The sequence below is a fragment of the Semicossyphus pulcher genome, unplaced genomic scaffold, assembly GCF_022749685.1.
Source record: "Semicossyphus pulcher isolate SPU_LCO1_2020_fin unplaced genomic scaffold, fSemPul1.0.p SCAF_4, whole genome shotgun sequence".
Lineage (NCBI taxonomy): Eukaryota > Metazoa > Chordata > Actinopteri > Labriformes > Labridae > Semicossyphus > Semicossyphus pulcher.
In genome coordinates, this window is record NW_027211715.1 from 1,122,109 (window position 1) to 1,136,430 (window position 14,322).

General features: G+C 45.9%; 1 protein-coding gene across 3 annotated transcripts; it reads left to right on the plus strand.

The window, feature by feature from the left end:
• The first annotated feature begins 571 nt into the window (after nt 1-571).
• Nucleotides 572-13,568, plus strand: LOC138608040 (FYN-binding protein 1). 3 transcript variants are annotated; one of them, XM_069680694.1, is made up of 20 exons: nt 572-789; nt 1,231-2,408; nt 2,503-2,681; nt 5,186-5,377; nt 5,454-5,730; nt 5,815-5,942; nt 6,132-6,160; nt 6,274-6,308; nt 6,468-6,636; nt 7,821-7,980; nt 8,365-8,503; nt 8,609-8,643; nt 8,724-8,808; nt 8,896-8,930; nt 10,216-10,285; nt 10,385-10,456; nt 10,579-10,598; nt 10,679-10,727; nt 11,049-11,166; nt 12,554-13,568. In XM_069680694.1, exons 1-19 carry the CDS (start codon nt 781-783, stop codon nt 11,149-11,151), a joined length of 2,964 nt encoding a protein of 987 aa, XP_069536795.1. In that variant the 5' UTR covers nt 572-780; the 3' UTR covers nt 11,152-11,166; nt 12,554-13,568. The 3 variants fall into 3 exon arrangements, with proteins under 3 accessions (XP_069536795.1, XP_069536796.1, XP_069536797.1); XM_069680695.1 differs by having other exon boundaries at nt 10,582-10,598; XM_069680696.1 differs by having other exon boundaries at nt 8,730-8,808.
• The last annotated feature ends 754 nt before the right edge of the window (nt 13,569-14,322 follow it).

A 14,322-nucleotide genomic window follows, 5' to 3' on the forward strand; every position in this document is an offset into this window, starting at 1 on the left:
GAGCAGATGAACAGTGCTGCAGACCTCTCAGAGCGGTGCAGAGTGTCAGGGCTGAGTGTGTAGGACGCAGCGGCCTGCATGTGACGCCAGGTCGAGCAGCCGTTTGTGTGTCCCTGACACGCCTGTCAGAACTCGCTCAGGGAAGCAGTAAGGCGGATACGGTGTCATGAAGGCTGTGTGTGTAGCTTAAGGTGGATTTATGTCATATTACAAATGCCTGCTTAAATACTTTTCTATTCTGTGTGAGAAAGCTGGAATGTCGACCGACCTCTTGCTTCCTGTCCTCTGTGTTTACCTCAAACACTTTAATCTACACTACATGATATATGAGCTCCTGAGTCTGCACAGTGTCACTACAACAAACTGTTCAAAGATTCACACCTTCCTGTCTGAGGACGTCTGAGTGTAAATGTAAGAGTTTTCAGAAAAACAAGAGCAGCTTCCAGGTTTCATGACAGTGAGTCACATCAGTGCCAGCCGGGCCACATTCCTGCAGGATCAAAAAATCCGGAGCTGTTGAGAGTCAGAGCGTTGCGTTAAACAGACCCGTCAGACGGGACGGACTGTTTTCTTCAGTGAGTGCTGAGCCTCATTCCTGCTCTGAAACCATCTCCTGAGCGCGTGGGACGCAGACACACACACAGCGAGCAAGGACAAGGCGAGGAAATACGGTTTTATATGTGGTGTATTTTTTATGTTCAACATGATGAGAGGCTGAAGAGGAAAGTTAACCTGCTCGACTAAGAAGGCCTGTGTCGTTTTGGTGGATAATTAAACATAATGGATCAGGTATGTCGACCTTTAATGTGTTCAACCCTTCCCTCACAGTTTGACTGACTTTGTTTTAATGATCTTGTTCACTGTTTCTTGATATCTAATATTGTTGGAACAGCTTCCTGTCAACATGACATTCTGTAAATCTTTAGTAAAGTGTAAGTTAGTGACTGACTGGTGAACAAAGTGACCTATTTTACACGTCTGACGTTTGTCTGCGTGTGTTGACCCCGCTGATCAAATCAGGTCTGCCTACTTTCTCTGTGAGAGAGGCGAGCAGAAGAACCAAACATGACTGTGTTGTGAAAGATTGTGAAAGATGAATTCTTAGCTTAGCACCTCCCTATCATTAAAGTGATCTCAGACACCATCAGGTGAACGTATCTGTGATGTATCTGCTTGATAGCCGTGTTGTACCTCAGCCTGCTGCATTATGAGTTTGAATCCTTCCCCCAGGAGGACACGATGGACTTTAAGGCCCTGAGGGCAAAGTTCCAGGATGAAGAGCTCCTAATGAAGCAGCCCAAGATCAAACCTGCTCTCCCAGAGAAACCAAGGCTCGTCCCTCCTCCCACGAGCCCCACTCACTACCTCCCTGCGGGGGCCCGTCCCTCCCTGCTCACCTCCATCAACCAGACCCTAGAGGGGAAGACGCATGGCGCCCCCAGAGTGGTCTTCAAGGACAACAAGAAGGAGAGCAAGAAGCCTCTCATCCTGACTCACTCCAAGGGGAAAGACAAGAGTGAGGGGAAGCTGAAAAAAGCAAAAGACAAGACGACCAAAGGAAGTAAGGAGAAGCTGGAGGAGGACTCGTCGGATCAGAAGCAGAAGAAAGAGAACGGGAAAGATAAAAAGATGTCATCACTGTTTTCTGGAGCACCAAAGGAAAACTCAGCAGAGCTGGTCCCGGTCACACCTCCACTTAAAAACACAACGGCAAAGAAGAAAGGCTTCCTGGTTTTTAAGAAGTCTAAAAAAGATGCTGTGGAGGTCCCGGCGGACCCCATCCTGGACACCCCCAGCCCGGACGTCCCTGGACCTGCTCCTCTCATCCCGGTGCCGTCTGTCTTCGATGACACAGCACCAGAGCCTGAAACCTGCATCCCAAAGGCTCTTCTACCCAACATCCCCACCTTACCTGACCCCCGCGCTGCAGTGGAAGTGACCCCGCCCTCCACTATCCCTGACTCCCCCGACTTCACCCCTCCCCCTGCCTTTATTCCTGACATCCCCTCTCCTGCAGCCCCAGAGAGTGAAACTCCTCTTCTGATAGAAACTCCCTCTCTGCCTGTCTCCCGACCAGCCAGCCAGAATGAAACCAGCCCACCCAGCGCTGTCCCGACCCCCCCATCCAGCCGTGCTGCTCCTCCAGCAGCCCCCACTCCCTCCCCGTCTCCTCCCGAGCCTGTAGCAGCCGAGGCTGATATAGAGGCTGTGATTATGGCTGCCCTGGAGAAGCCCCCCGCTCCAGACGTAGACCCTCCATCCATCACATCGTCTCCCAAAGCTGAGCGTGCAGTCTCAGTGCTCTCAGCCCTGGAGAGGGCGGAGGAGTTGAGTCCAGGGAAAAAGACCCCCCCATGTGACCAGAGGATCTTCAACGCCCTGGAGAAGGCCCGCAGGAAGACCACCAGGTAAATACTCACACCTTCATTAGGGCTCAAACACAGGAGCTGTTATTACAGAGAAGAACTGTTTAAGTGAGTCGACCCTTATGTTTCTTTCCAGCACGCATACGACCCCCACCACATCCTACTCCATCACCCCCCCTCCTGAAGAGTTATCCCCTCCTCAGAGCCCCACCCAGAGCCCCACCCAGAGCTCTCTCCCGGAGCTCCCACCCATCGACTACGAGGCAGGGAACGCCCCCCCACAGAAACCAGCACTTGTTAACGGCTTGGACCACAGTAAGTCTGGACCCATCGCTGCACACTTGGTCTGCTCTGTTCTTCTCGCTCTCTGTTGGACTTTTCTGTTACTGTTTACCTGAACATGAAACACACAGCACCATTACTCATCATCAGGACGTCAGGTACGTGCTGTGCACCTGTGCAGCTGCACAACATCATTTGCTAGTGTGGGGCTATACAGAGAAGCTGGTATGTGCAGTATGGTTTATGCTTCAGGGTTGCCTCAGGTGTTAGGAGAAGCACCTTTAAAGACACACACACACACACACACACACACACACACACACACACACACACACACACTCACACACACACACACACACACACTGTCCTGGAATTCCTCTTCTCTGCCAGAAACAACTGAGCAGCAGGCAGGGCAGAGCTGCAGGTATGTGAGCGATGACAGCAGCGGGTCACAGAGACACTTACATGTCTGTTAAACGCTGAGAGTGACAGTCGGCTGCTTCAGACACACACTCATTATTAAAGGCCAATCCACATGTTTTTAAACCTGGAAGAGAGAGATCAAATTATTAACCAGAGACAGTTACATCACTCTGTTCAAAACTCCATTGACAAAAACGGTGATTTTAGCTCACAGATAATAGAAGTTGTTTGTCACTGATTCAGTCTGTTAGTTTGTTTGTGTGACTTTGGTGTTTTGAATTGTTAGTTTGTATCCAACACAATATTTGTGTAACACACAATAACAAAAAACTAACTCACCGATCGCAGCAGCAGTAGACCAGTAACTCCCACATCCTGCAAGCTAAAATCAGTGTTTTTATGAATGGAGTCTGGTGTGTTTGCAGAGAGCGATGTAACGTCTGTGTGTGGTTAAAACAATCATCTTCCTCTGTAACAAAAAGGTCTATCTCTGTAGGGATCCTTTCTGTCATGTTGTCACACACTTAGAATAACAATCTGAGCCTGTCAGTGGAAACAACAAGAACTTTTAGTGGACGACCTTTGACCCATCAAGGATTATGTTGCAGCCATAATAGCCTGTTTCACTGTTGCAGGATGAACACATCTACTGGAGACATTCACACACTATTTGCACCTTTTAGTTATTTAGAGCCAAAATATGTTAAAATAGTTTAATTTTTTAGAGCTCAGTTTTAAAGATACATGAATAATCCAGAAATCATCCATAAACGTGTTCATGTGTTCACTTTATTTATGCTAACAGCTGCTAAGCTGCTAAAAGCACTGCTGCTAATGTAAGCTAAATCATTTAATCCCTAATTATTGTCCTCTTCTTAAAAAGAAGAGCAGTCATGTGAAGCTTTAACAAAAGCTTCAACAGATGTATTTTTCTTTGCGAAGGAGTTAAGGTATAAATTAATTATATTGCACCTGTCAGGAACAAAGTGTTTACTTCAGATTACACTTAAAGAAGTTCCTTAAAGTTACAGAACCAATTCAAAGGCGTATTTCTAAAGTGTTGCCTTCTTCGTTAAGCTGTCCTCGTTCTTCTCTTGGAAGTGCATTATCTCTGCTCTGCAGAGTTTTATCACAACAACATTCACGGTGTGTTTGACTGGTTTGGTTTCCTCACAAACTAAATTCTTCCACTCAGCTGGCTTTAGTGTCTCTCCCTGCTGTATGAAAACTTCTCTCAGGTGTTTCAGCTTAAGTTTTTGTGTGTTAAACTGTTTCTGCTTTGTTGTGTTCGAATGCAATGTTGCTGCTAAAACGTAGATGTTAAGTTCTGTTATAACCCGGCCCCCATTTTACATTTTTGGGTTCTCAATGACTAAAATTTACGCAACGTTTTGGAATCGCTCCAGCAGATTGCTTCAGCTGCAGCCATGGAGCAGGTATGCCTGTTTATGTTTACAGAAATGATCCGTACAGAGAGAGAGCTTCTTGTTAACGAGAAAGATGTTTGGTTCATCGCTCTCTTAAAGGCCACCAAACTCCATGAACTCAAACACTATTTCAACTTTGCAGAACAAAGGAGTTTCTAGCCTGACACTGCCCTGACTACCTGACCTGATTAGTATCTTGGTGTCACACAAATATTGTGCTGGATCAACAATAACCATTTAAAACGCCAAAGACAAACAATAAGGCAAACATACCAACAATGGCGGCAGTGACAGACCAGCAACTCTGTTGTCCTGTGAATCAGTGTTTTTCTGAATGGAGTCTGGTGTGTGTGCAGAGAGAACATCTTCCTCTGTAACAAAAAGGGATCCTTTCTGTCATGTTGTCACACACTTAGAATAACAATCTGAGCCTGTCGGTGGAAACAACAAGAACTTTTAGTGGACGACCTTTGACCCATCAAGGATTATGTTGCAGCCATTACAGCCTGTTTCACTGCTGCAGGATGAACACATCGACTGGAGACATTCACACACTGTTTGCACCTTTGAGTCATTCAGACCCCAGAACATGTGAAACGTCTCATACTGACTCACCCTGACTAACTTCCATTGAGATTATAACCATGATGTCCTCGTGTACTGACCTGACGTGATGATTGTGTGCAGGACAAGCCTCTCCAGTGTTGGAGGGTATCACTGAGGAGGGGTCGGATCCTGTACCAGAGCTGCTGGTGGTTCCACCTCCTCCACCCAAGAGGGTCCTCCCAGACTCCGAGTCTCTGGGTCCGGCTCCAGAGAAACCAGACAGACCTCCATCTGTGAACCTGAATGAATTCATCCCCCCTCCTCTTGTGGAAGGTAGTGCTGTGGCCTCTTTTTTTACACCTTTGTGAAACTACAGAGACCCCCTGACACTGTCTTCATGTTTCCACAGATATCCCGGCTCCTTTTGAGTTCTCAGAGACGGACACGATGGACGTCCCAGAGTTTGACGACGTGACTTCAGACGCTCACTCTCCAGAGCTGCAGGTGTCAGAGTGGGGGAACGGGGACTACACTGGTCCTGATAGCCCAGATGGGCAGAACTTTCCGGAGCTTTACAGCAATGGGATAACCACTCCAGGTCCTGAGGTCCACGCAGCACCAGTGTCTGGAGAGACACTTCCAGAATCCACCTTACCTGTCACTCAGGAGTCTCCACCACCTGCAGGGTGAGGCACAGGAACAAGTCTGCTCTCTTTGATTTGAAGTACTCATTCAGCTCTGATTCCTTTAATTCCCTCTACATCCTCCAGGGTTCAGGCTTTAGTCGGGAATGGTGTCTACGAGACCACAGAAAACGTGTACGAGGACATCGCTACGTCTGCCACCAAGAAGAAAGGAAAGACTGACGGCGGCAAGAAACGCAAAGGACCCCCGAAGAGTGAGGAGTCTGTTAGCTTCAAACAAAGCCATTTAGCATTAGCATTAAGAAATGAAGGAATATGACAGATTGCAGACGACAACATAACATTCAATTCAAATATGATAAATCACAAACTGCAGCTAAAATCTCTGCTGAAGTTCACTTCAACATATTTGCAGCTTTAACATAAGCGTGTGTTTTCCACAGATCCCTATGCTGAGGCACAACAGGAAGCAGTAAGGAGATTTTCACTCTAAAAGCATATTTGTGTTCCTGACAAGTGTTGCTTATCTGTCAGAGACTCATGATTACAGGGGATCCATCCTAATCTCTGTGCTGCTGTTTACAGAATGAAGAGAAGAGCAAGACGGGCAGGTTCGGCAAGTAAGGACTTCTTTTATGGCCCACTTTCCTTTTTCCTCCCCCCCGACCGAGTCAGGGAGGAGAGGGTTTGGTCTGCCCTCAGAATCTCCTCTGCTGTTTAAACACTCAGAGAGGAGTCCCTTTTAAACAAGGCTGCATCCCTCGTTCTTTTCCCTGCAGGAACGACAAGAAAGCGGCAGCTGAAGGGCCGGACGAGAAGGAGCTGAAAAAGAAGGAGAAGCAGCGTTTGGAGAAGGAGAAGAAGGAGCAGAAGGAGAAACAGGAGAGGGAAAAGAAAGAGCAGAAGGAGAGGGAGAAGAAGGAGAACGAGATGAAGAAGAAGTTCAAAGTGAGTGATGTTATTATGACAGAGGAGCGAGGGTGGGGTCTACGCTTGGCACACAAACCTGTCTGGATTCATTCCTCCCTGTGGACGAGCTGAGCTGAGCAACATGTGGCGGCTCAGAGGACTCTGAGATAACACGGCTTCATCGATGGTGATGTTTCTGACACACGATCGATGGACGAGTCTTTGCTGTTCTTCTGTGAGATACTGTTAACTTTTATAAAAGAAGAGCTCGACTTGACTCGCTGTCATCAGACATCATCCAATCTTTTAGCTTGTTTACGTGCTACTTTACGGTTCTGCTTCAACAAAGCATTTGTTTAGGCCTCAGCAGGCAGCTATTGTTAGCAGCGGGGCTCTTAAACACGACCTGCACAGAAGCAATCTGCAGACAGACACAGTCAGTCAGATATTTCCCTCAGGAGGTGGTGGAGACCAAAAACAAAGCAAAAATAGAGTTACTGTTGAACAAAAGAAAAGTATATTTTTAAACAGGCATTGCACGTCCCTGTTTTCTCGGTTGCCTCTGACAGACTGCAGACTGATTCCTATGTGAAGGGCTCGGGACGCAGTGTGACGGACACTGGGGCAAACATGGGTCAACATCAGCACCTTCATAAGGTGGCTGATCTGGCTGGTTGATCAGCGAGCCTGCTGTTGTCATATTACTTTATCAGCTAACATTAAGAAGCAACCAACACCAGATCTATGCAGCGTAGCAAAGCAACAGCTAGCTGGCTAACCTTAGCTTTCTTGCTCCCAATCGTTAGTTAGCTAGCTGAAACGTTTGGAGTGGAAATGTTTGTTGCTTTTGTTGGCTAGCTTTTCTAATGACTTCGCTGCTAATGTGATATTTACGTTTGTATCGAGTGTTTCTACGATTAATGATGGAGGCCTCGCTAACAGAACAAAGGTTTATAACTTTATCATGTTCAGTCTCGTGGGAATCATGTCACTCTTGCTGCACCGACAGAGCAACAAGATGCTGACTGCAGTTCACTTTACGGCCACAGGTGTCACTATGAACCTAAAGACACAGACACCTTAAGGTCCGTCTTTTACTGAGATCGTAAGCACGGTACCAGCTCCGACCATCTTTGATGTTAATAATCACAGCTGTGCTTTCCTGCTGTGACCTGTCAGAATGTCTGATGTCGTGTTTATCACACTCTCTGTGTGTCTGTCAGATCACAGGACAGGAGGACGCCATGTACGAGGCCACAGTCACTGTAACGACCAAAGGACGTAAGAACGATCTGCCCGTCCAGAGCGGTGATGTCATCAGCATCATCCGAACAACCAACTGTCCCAAAGGGAAATGGCTGGCCAAAGACAGCAGCAACAACTGTGAGTAAAACAAATGTGAATATCTGTTCTGTTCAATCTCACGTCTTAGAGTCTCATTTTTTCTGCCTTTTCTGTAAATGTTGTGCATGCAACAAATAAAGAAGTTGAACAGCAGTGTGTTCAGCTGGAGGATTAAAGGATGCACAGAGGAGGAGGGCACAGAAACAAAGGTCTCTATGAGTTTGATCCAATCTCTCTTGTTAATAAGACAACATGTTCGAGTGTGATGAAAAATAACACGAAAGCTTCCAGCTTTCTGCACAGACACCTGCATCAACTCTGAGGCAGACAGGACGCAGCATCTCTCCTCATTTGTCTGAAAAGTAGACCTTGCTGTGCTCATTGATCGCGGCCTTCAGCTCTGACTGAGTGCTTGTGTTGCAGACGGGTATGTTGCGGTGGATCATGTGCAGCTGGACATTCAGGAGATGTTGGCGCTGGGGAAGAAAGCTGCAAATAGCCGCAAGACCAACAACAACAACAACAACGTGAGCGAGCCGGAGGTGGCCAGCACGGGGAGCAGGTGTGTGTGTGTGTGTGTGTGTGTGTGTGCAGCCGATAAACACACTCAACTTCTCTGTTAGTAAAAAAAAGATGCTTTATTGTTGTTGTTCTCCTTTTTCCTCAGAGCTTCAAACCACTACCCGCTGTCAGCAGAGAGCTGTAAGTATCCTCCTCTCCTTGTGCATCATCACAGTTTATATGTAAGTCTTTGTGCAGCAGTCTGATGTTGACGTGTTCAGTCTCAGATGACAGTGAGGACTGGACCGGTGATGATGACGAGCCTCTGACTCCTCCCCCTCAAACTGAAGATCCACTGGCTTTAGCGTGAGTCCGTGTTAGCCTGATGCTACATGTCTGAATGCTTCATTCTAATTTAGAAAAGCCGTCTCATGTGACTGTCTCTCCCTGCAGGAGCCACACCAGGACGCTCTCGATGCCAGACATGGGTAAGAAGATACAAACCAGACTACTATAACTCTGCAGCTTCATTAAAACCTTCTCCACTGAAGCCTACTTTACTACTTTAGAAGAAAAACAAATATAGAACAAAGTCTGTGTGTTACCGACATCGTCTCCTGACAGACGGTTTCAGCACACAATCTGTGCGACGTGTTTGCCTCCTGTTGTCTTTCTGCTTGTGAGAGAAGACGAAAGATCGTACAAACCAGAGCTGCACGATTATGGCCAAAATGATCATCACCATTATTTTGATCAATATTGAGATCACGATTATTAATTTTAGGGAGAAGAGCAACACTTTCAGCATTTTCTGCTGCTTTCAGGCTCATGTACAAAACCTGCATCAAACTCAGACTTAAAATCAGGTTCTGTACCTGAATGTGGTGCATCATGGGTAATGTCAGTGTGTCTGTGGGAGCTGGGTGGATAGGGTGTCTCTGTGCAGCGTCTCTGTTCTGGGTGTCTGACGTGACACTGGAGGACGGGGAGCAGCTCGTTCTTCCTCTCGGCCTTCACACACTCATCATGCTGCACTTTGTTCTTTCAGCTGCTTCAACAAGTTAGTCGTGTTGCTTTGCGGCGCAGACGCAGGTTTCATGACCTCTCTGCTGATTATTGTTTCTTCTTCACATCACTTAAACCTGAAACGCCTCATCACATGACCTGCCAGCTCCCCCAAAAGTGAAGCACAAACCTCTCCATCGCCCCCTGGAGGCGTGGCTGTTAGTTTAGGGAGCGCTTGGTTTGATATGCAGCAGAGTTTTCTATGGGCGGAGCGTTTTAAACGTCAACATCACCGTCAGTCATGTTTATTTAATCGTGGGAAGACTAAAGCGTGATAATAAGCGTAATATTCGATTAATTGTGCAGCTCTACTACAAACATGTTGAGATAAGTTTGTAACGTTCCACACGAGCACGCTGTTTCTTTAAAGGCACAGCTTCCTAGAAAGATTCTGTGTTCCTGTAAACAACAATTATTAGGACCAAATCTTCACGCGGCCGTCTGCACGTCAGAGCAGGACCTCTGTTCGTGTTTTACAGTGGCGGTAAAAGGATTACTTTCCTTGTGACTTTGAGAATCCTGAAACTGAATGAACTGGATGTTTTTCCCGGTTGTTCAACTTTACTCACAGATGTGCGGGCTGCTTCTGTAAACAGGAAGTTATAACTCAGCGGCGCCTCCTAAGTTACCTGTGTGATTCTAAGATCATTAATGCAGCAGGTGTGTGTTCTGAAAGTGTGTCATATTTACTGTCCTTCTATTCTTAAGGAAACAAAGATCTGAACGTGAACCACCAGCACAGTCACAGTGACATCAGTGCAGACGGCACACACGTCCAGTGAGTTAACCAGCACACACACTAACACACACTAACACACACAAAGACACACACACACAAGCAGATCGTACAGAACATCTGTATTTGTCTTTTTATCAGAGCGAGACATGAAGCACTTCAGAAGTTGGCCACATTTTTCCACTCACCCAAACCTGTGGAGCCAGCTGCCAGGTAGGCATGCTGCATGAACCTGTTGAATATACACACACACACACACACACACACACACACACACACACGCACACACACACACACAAACTGGGTTTTAATTCTGCTTTTCTTTCTTCTTTCAGCAGCACTGAACCAGAGACGAGTGAGTGACGCGTTAAAATCCTCCTTTCTATAAAACATGTGCAGAAACAAAGAGACTGATTGACTTTGATTTCTCCTCAGGTCCTGCGCCTGTGAAGGAGGAGGAAGAAGCCGCAGCAGCAGCTCCCCCGTAAGTTTGACCCACAGACACAAAAGAAAAATGCCGAACATGTTGTGAAACCTGCAGACAGACACGCTTTCTTCCTCTCTGCTGGACTCGGTTTGTGAGCATGAAGAGACTGTCTTTGTGTCGGAGAGACAGAGATAGGCGAGGAATCCTCTCAGACCAGGAAATTAAACCGGAGAACGAGCTGTTACTTCCCTGTTGTGTGATTGTTCACATTCATCGGTGGTGTTGTGTTCGTGGTCAAAATGACGTCACCCTGTTTGGACACCTCCTGCATTCACTGAGGGGAACATGAGCGACGTTATCGTATCTTTATGTCCACAGACCCGAAGCTGAAGCCAGCGTGACACAGGAAGTGGACATTGAGCAACCTGACTTGTTCATCTTACCTCCTCCTGACCTGTACGCTGACCTGTCCATGGAGTGATTCTCATTATAAAAGGTGAGGAAGACTCACCTGATCTCTAGGTGCTCTTCATAATGCTAAGTTGTGCTTCTTGTGACCTCTCCTCCGGTGACCCCGAAATCGCCCCCCCTCTGCCATTTTTCAATCCCTAAAATGCAGCTTGAAGAGAAGAGGAGCAGGAGGCCACCAGAGAAGCCTCGAGTGAGGAAACACAGGTGTATCCTCGAGGACAGCATTTATCAAAAGGCTCGACGTATAAAAAAAAATGTGTAGGTTTAATATTTGCAAGCCTAAAACTACAGTCGATTCCTTTGGAGATCTTTTTGGTTGTTGACAATGTTCATGTCACTGATCACCTTACGTACTTAATACTGAAAAAGTGACGACACTTGGCGACAGTGAAATGATTTGAAAGTCGTCTGTACGGTCTCATTCTCATTTAGCATCGTCTGCAGCTCCTTCCTCACATCTCTAAGGAGCTAGGAAGCTAAATGAGGAGCAGTGTTGGGTAACATTTCAGCAGTTGCTGCGTTACCTCCTGAGAAAAGTAACACGTTAGATTGTGTGTGATATCATCAGCACGGCGTGTAGCCTGCTGCACGTCTACCTCTGAATGTATCGACTCTACCGTCTCTGCATCGCCTCGTTTACGGCCCATACTCTGTAACTCTGCAGCCTGATAACAGGCCTGACAGATGCAGTATAACCTTTATGATGCTAACAGTCTGTCAGTGAACTGGGCAGAGGCATACAGTATTAAGCACAGCTGTTTCCATGACAACAATACAACACAGGCCCTTAGTCCCACCAGTGCTGTGGAGCTGTGTTTAGCTGCAGATGCTTCGTCACGTTTGAAGTCGAGCTCTTCACAGCTGACGAGCACTTCTCCTCCAGACACAGCTTACATTTCACCGTCATGTTGTTCTCGTCCCTTTCACCCAAACATTCAGAATAATGTGAATATTTACACAAAGTAAACGCTGTCCTCTCTGCCATCTCGCTAGCTGAGTTAGCTAGCTACACATGCGCAATGACACAGCTGTGTTTACCTTCTGCTGGTATGCAGCGACCTGCCAAGAAGGAGGAGAGAAACAGAAACAGAGCGTCAGGGAGTTTCTGTTTCTGTGGCGACAAAATGAAAAGAAAAATACAGTGATTTATTGTCAGTAACAGATTACTGCTGATGACAAAGTAACTAAATAACAGATTACTTGACTTGCAAAAGTAACGCGTTACATTACTCGTTACAACAAATAATCTGAGTACTCTAACGGATTACTTTGTAACACGTTACCTCAACACTGATGAGGAGCTTATAAGCTAGTTGGGAAAGTGAGGAGACACGTTAGCACGATGTGCAGCCTCCTCTCTCCTCACTGTGCTTCACTGTCACTCACTGACATGATGATTTTTGTTTTTGCAGGAGGCTGAGGAGACCGGCCGTCTGTGGCGTTCTTCTTCACACTGTGACCTGCGTCAGCCACATCATACTGTGACAGTAACTTCCTCTTCTTGACTTTGACCTTATTGACCTGCTGGCTGCAGTTATGGACCAGTTTGATGTGGATAGGTGGATTTATGGAACACCGTCTCTGCCGTCAGAACTGTTTTTGTGCAGCGCTCAGAGTGAAACCAGTGAGGGACAGTTTGCCTGGTGGCTCTGAGTGACTCTGAACTCCGGACCAAGGCGACCTGCTGACCCCAGGAAAGGACTCACAAACTGTCATCCTTAAACACCTGACAGAAGTTTAAATACCATGTAAATACCAGAAAGCCGAGTCTGTTTGAAGTCCTGGTGATATAGGGAGGATGATGGAAATCCTGAGGAACACACGGCACACACAGACACAGAGATGTTTACTTATCACTTTTCTTCATGTCCCCACTTATAGTTAATCAGGGTTAGAGCTACTTTAATCTGAGTATCTGTTTTAGTCGATGCACTGATGTTTGAGTTATTACTGTCCTACAGACTTGTTACCAGTTTACAGTGTTGGTAGCAGAAGGTTAAACTGTAATTTATCTGATGAATGAGCGTGGAGTTTTATGTTTGATCACCAGCAAAGATTAAACCTCCTCTGTGCGACCTGCAGTATGACACACGTTTATTCTCTCTATCTTCACGCTCTGTTCTCTTCCACATGTGCATCGACTTTGTTTTCAAGGCCACCTTCCTTATTTCGTTTTTTGTATTATTGTGCTGTTTTTTGTAAACATCTTTTTCTATATATTTACCCTCGCTGTTGTGTTATAAATCTTTATAAGATAAGATAAGTGTTTTAACATATAACAACATATGTGATAGTATTTAAATGCTTAGTTTTTTAAAGGCCAATTTTTAAATATTTTTGGCTAAAATGTACAAAAAGTGTTTGAATGTCTCCAGTAGATGTGTTGATGGGTCAAAGGTTGTCCACTAAAAGTTCTTGTTGTTTCCACTGACAGGCTCAGATTGTTCTTCTAAGTGTGTGACAACATGACAGAAAGGATCCCTACAGAGATAGACCTTTTTGTTACAGAGGAAGATGATTGTTTTAACCACACACAGACGTTACGTCGCTCTCTGCGAACACACCAGACTCCATTCATAAAAAGAGGGATTTTAGCTCACAGGACACAGGAGCTGCTGGCCTACCACAGCCATTATTTGTGAACTTGTTTGTGTTTTATTGTGCTGTGTTGGATCCAAGCTAACCATTTACAACACCAAAGTTAGAAAAATAATACAAACAAACTAACTGCTTGAGGCAGGAGTAGATCAGCAACTCCTGTATTCTGTGAGCTAAAATCACTGATTTTGTCAATGGAGTCTGGTGTGTGTGCAGAGAGTGTCTGTTTGTGGTTAAAACAATCATCTTCCTCTGTAACACAAAGGTCTATCTCTGTAGGGATCCTTTCTGTCATGTTGTCACACACTTAGAATAACAATCTGAGCCTGTCAGTGGAAACAACAAGAACTTTTAGCGGACGACCTTTGACCCATCAAGGATTATGTTGCAGCTATTACAGCCTGTTTCTCAGCTGCAGGATGAACACATCTACTGGAGACACTCACACACTGTTCGTAGCTGTTGGTCATTTCGGCCAAAAATATGTAATAAAAAAGGGGCCCAGGTTTAAAACAGTTGAATTTCCCTTCACATTTTAGGTTATTATAATAAATAACTGTGTACCAACAAACAATGTGGAGTT

Coding starts and splice junctions, on each gene's coding strand:
- LOC138608040 (XM_069680694.1), top strand. Junction 5,943..6,131: donor ACGCAAAGGACCCCCGAAGA/GTGAGGAGTCTG, acceptor TGTTTTCCACAG/ATCCCTATGCTGAGGCACAA. Junction 6,161..6,273: donor CTGAGGCACAACAGGAAGCA/GTAAGGAGATTT, acceptor TGCTGTTTACAG/AATGAAGAGAAGAGCAAGAC.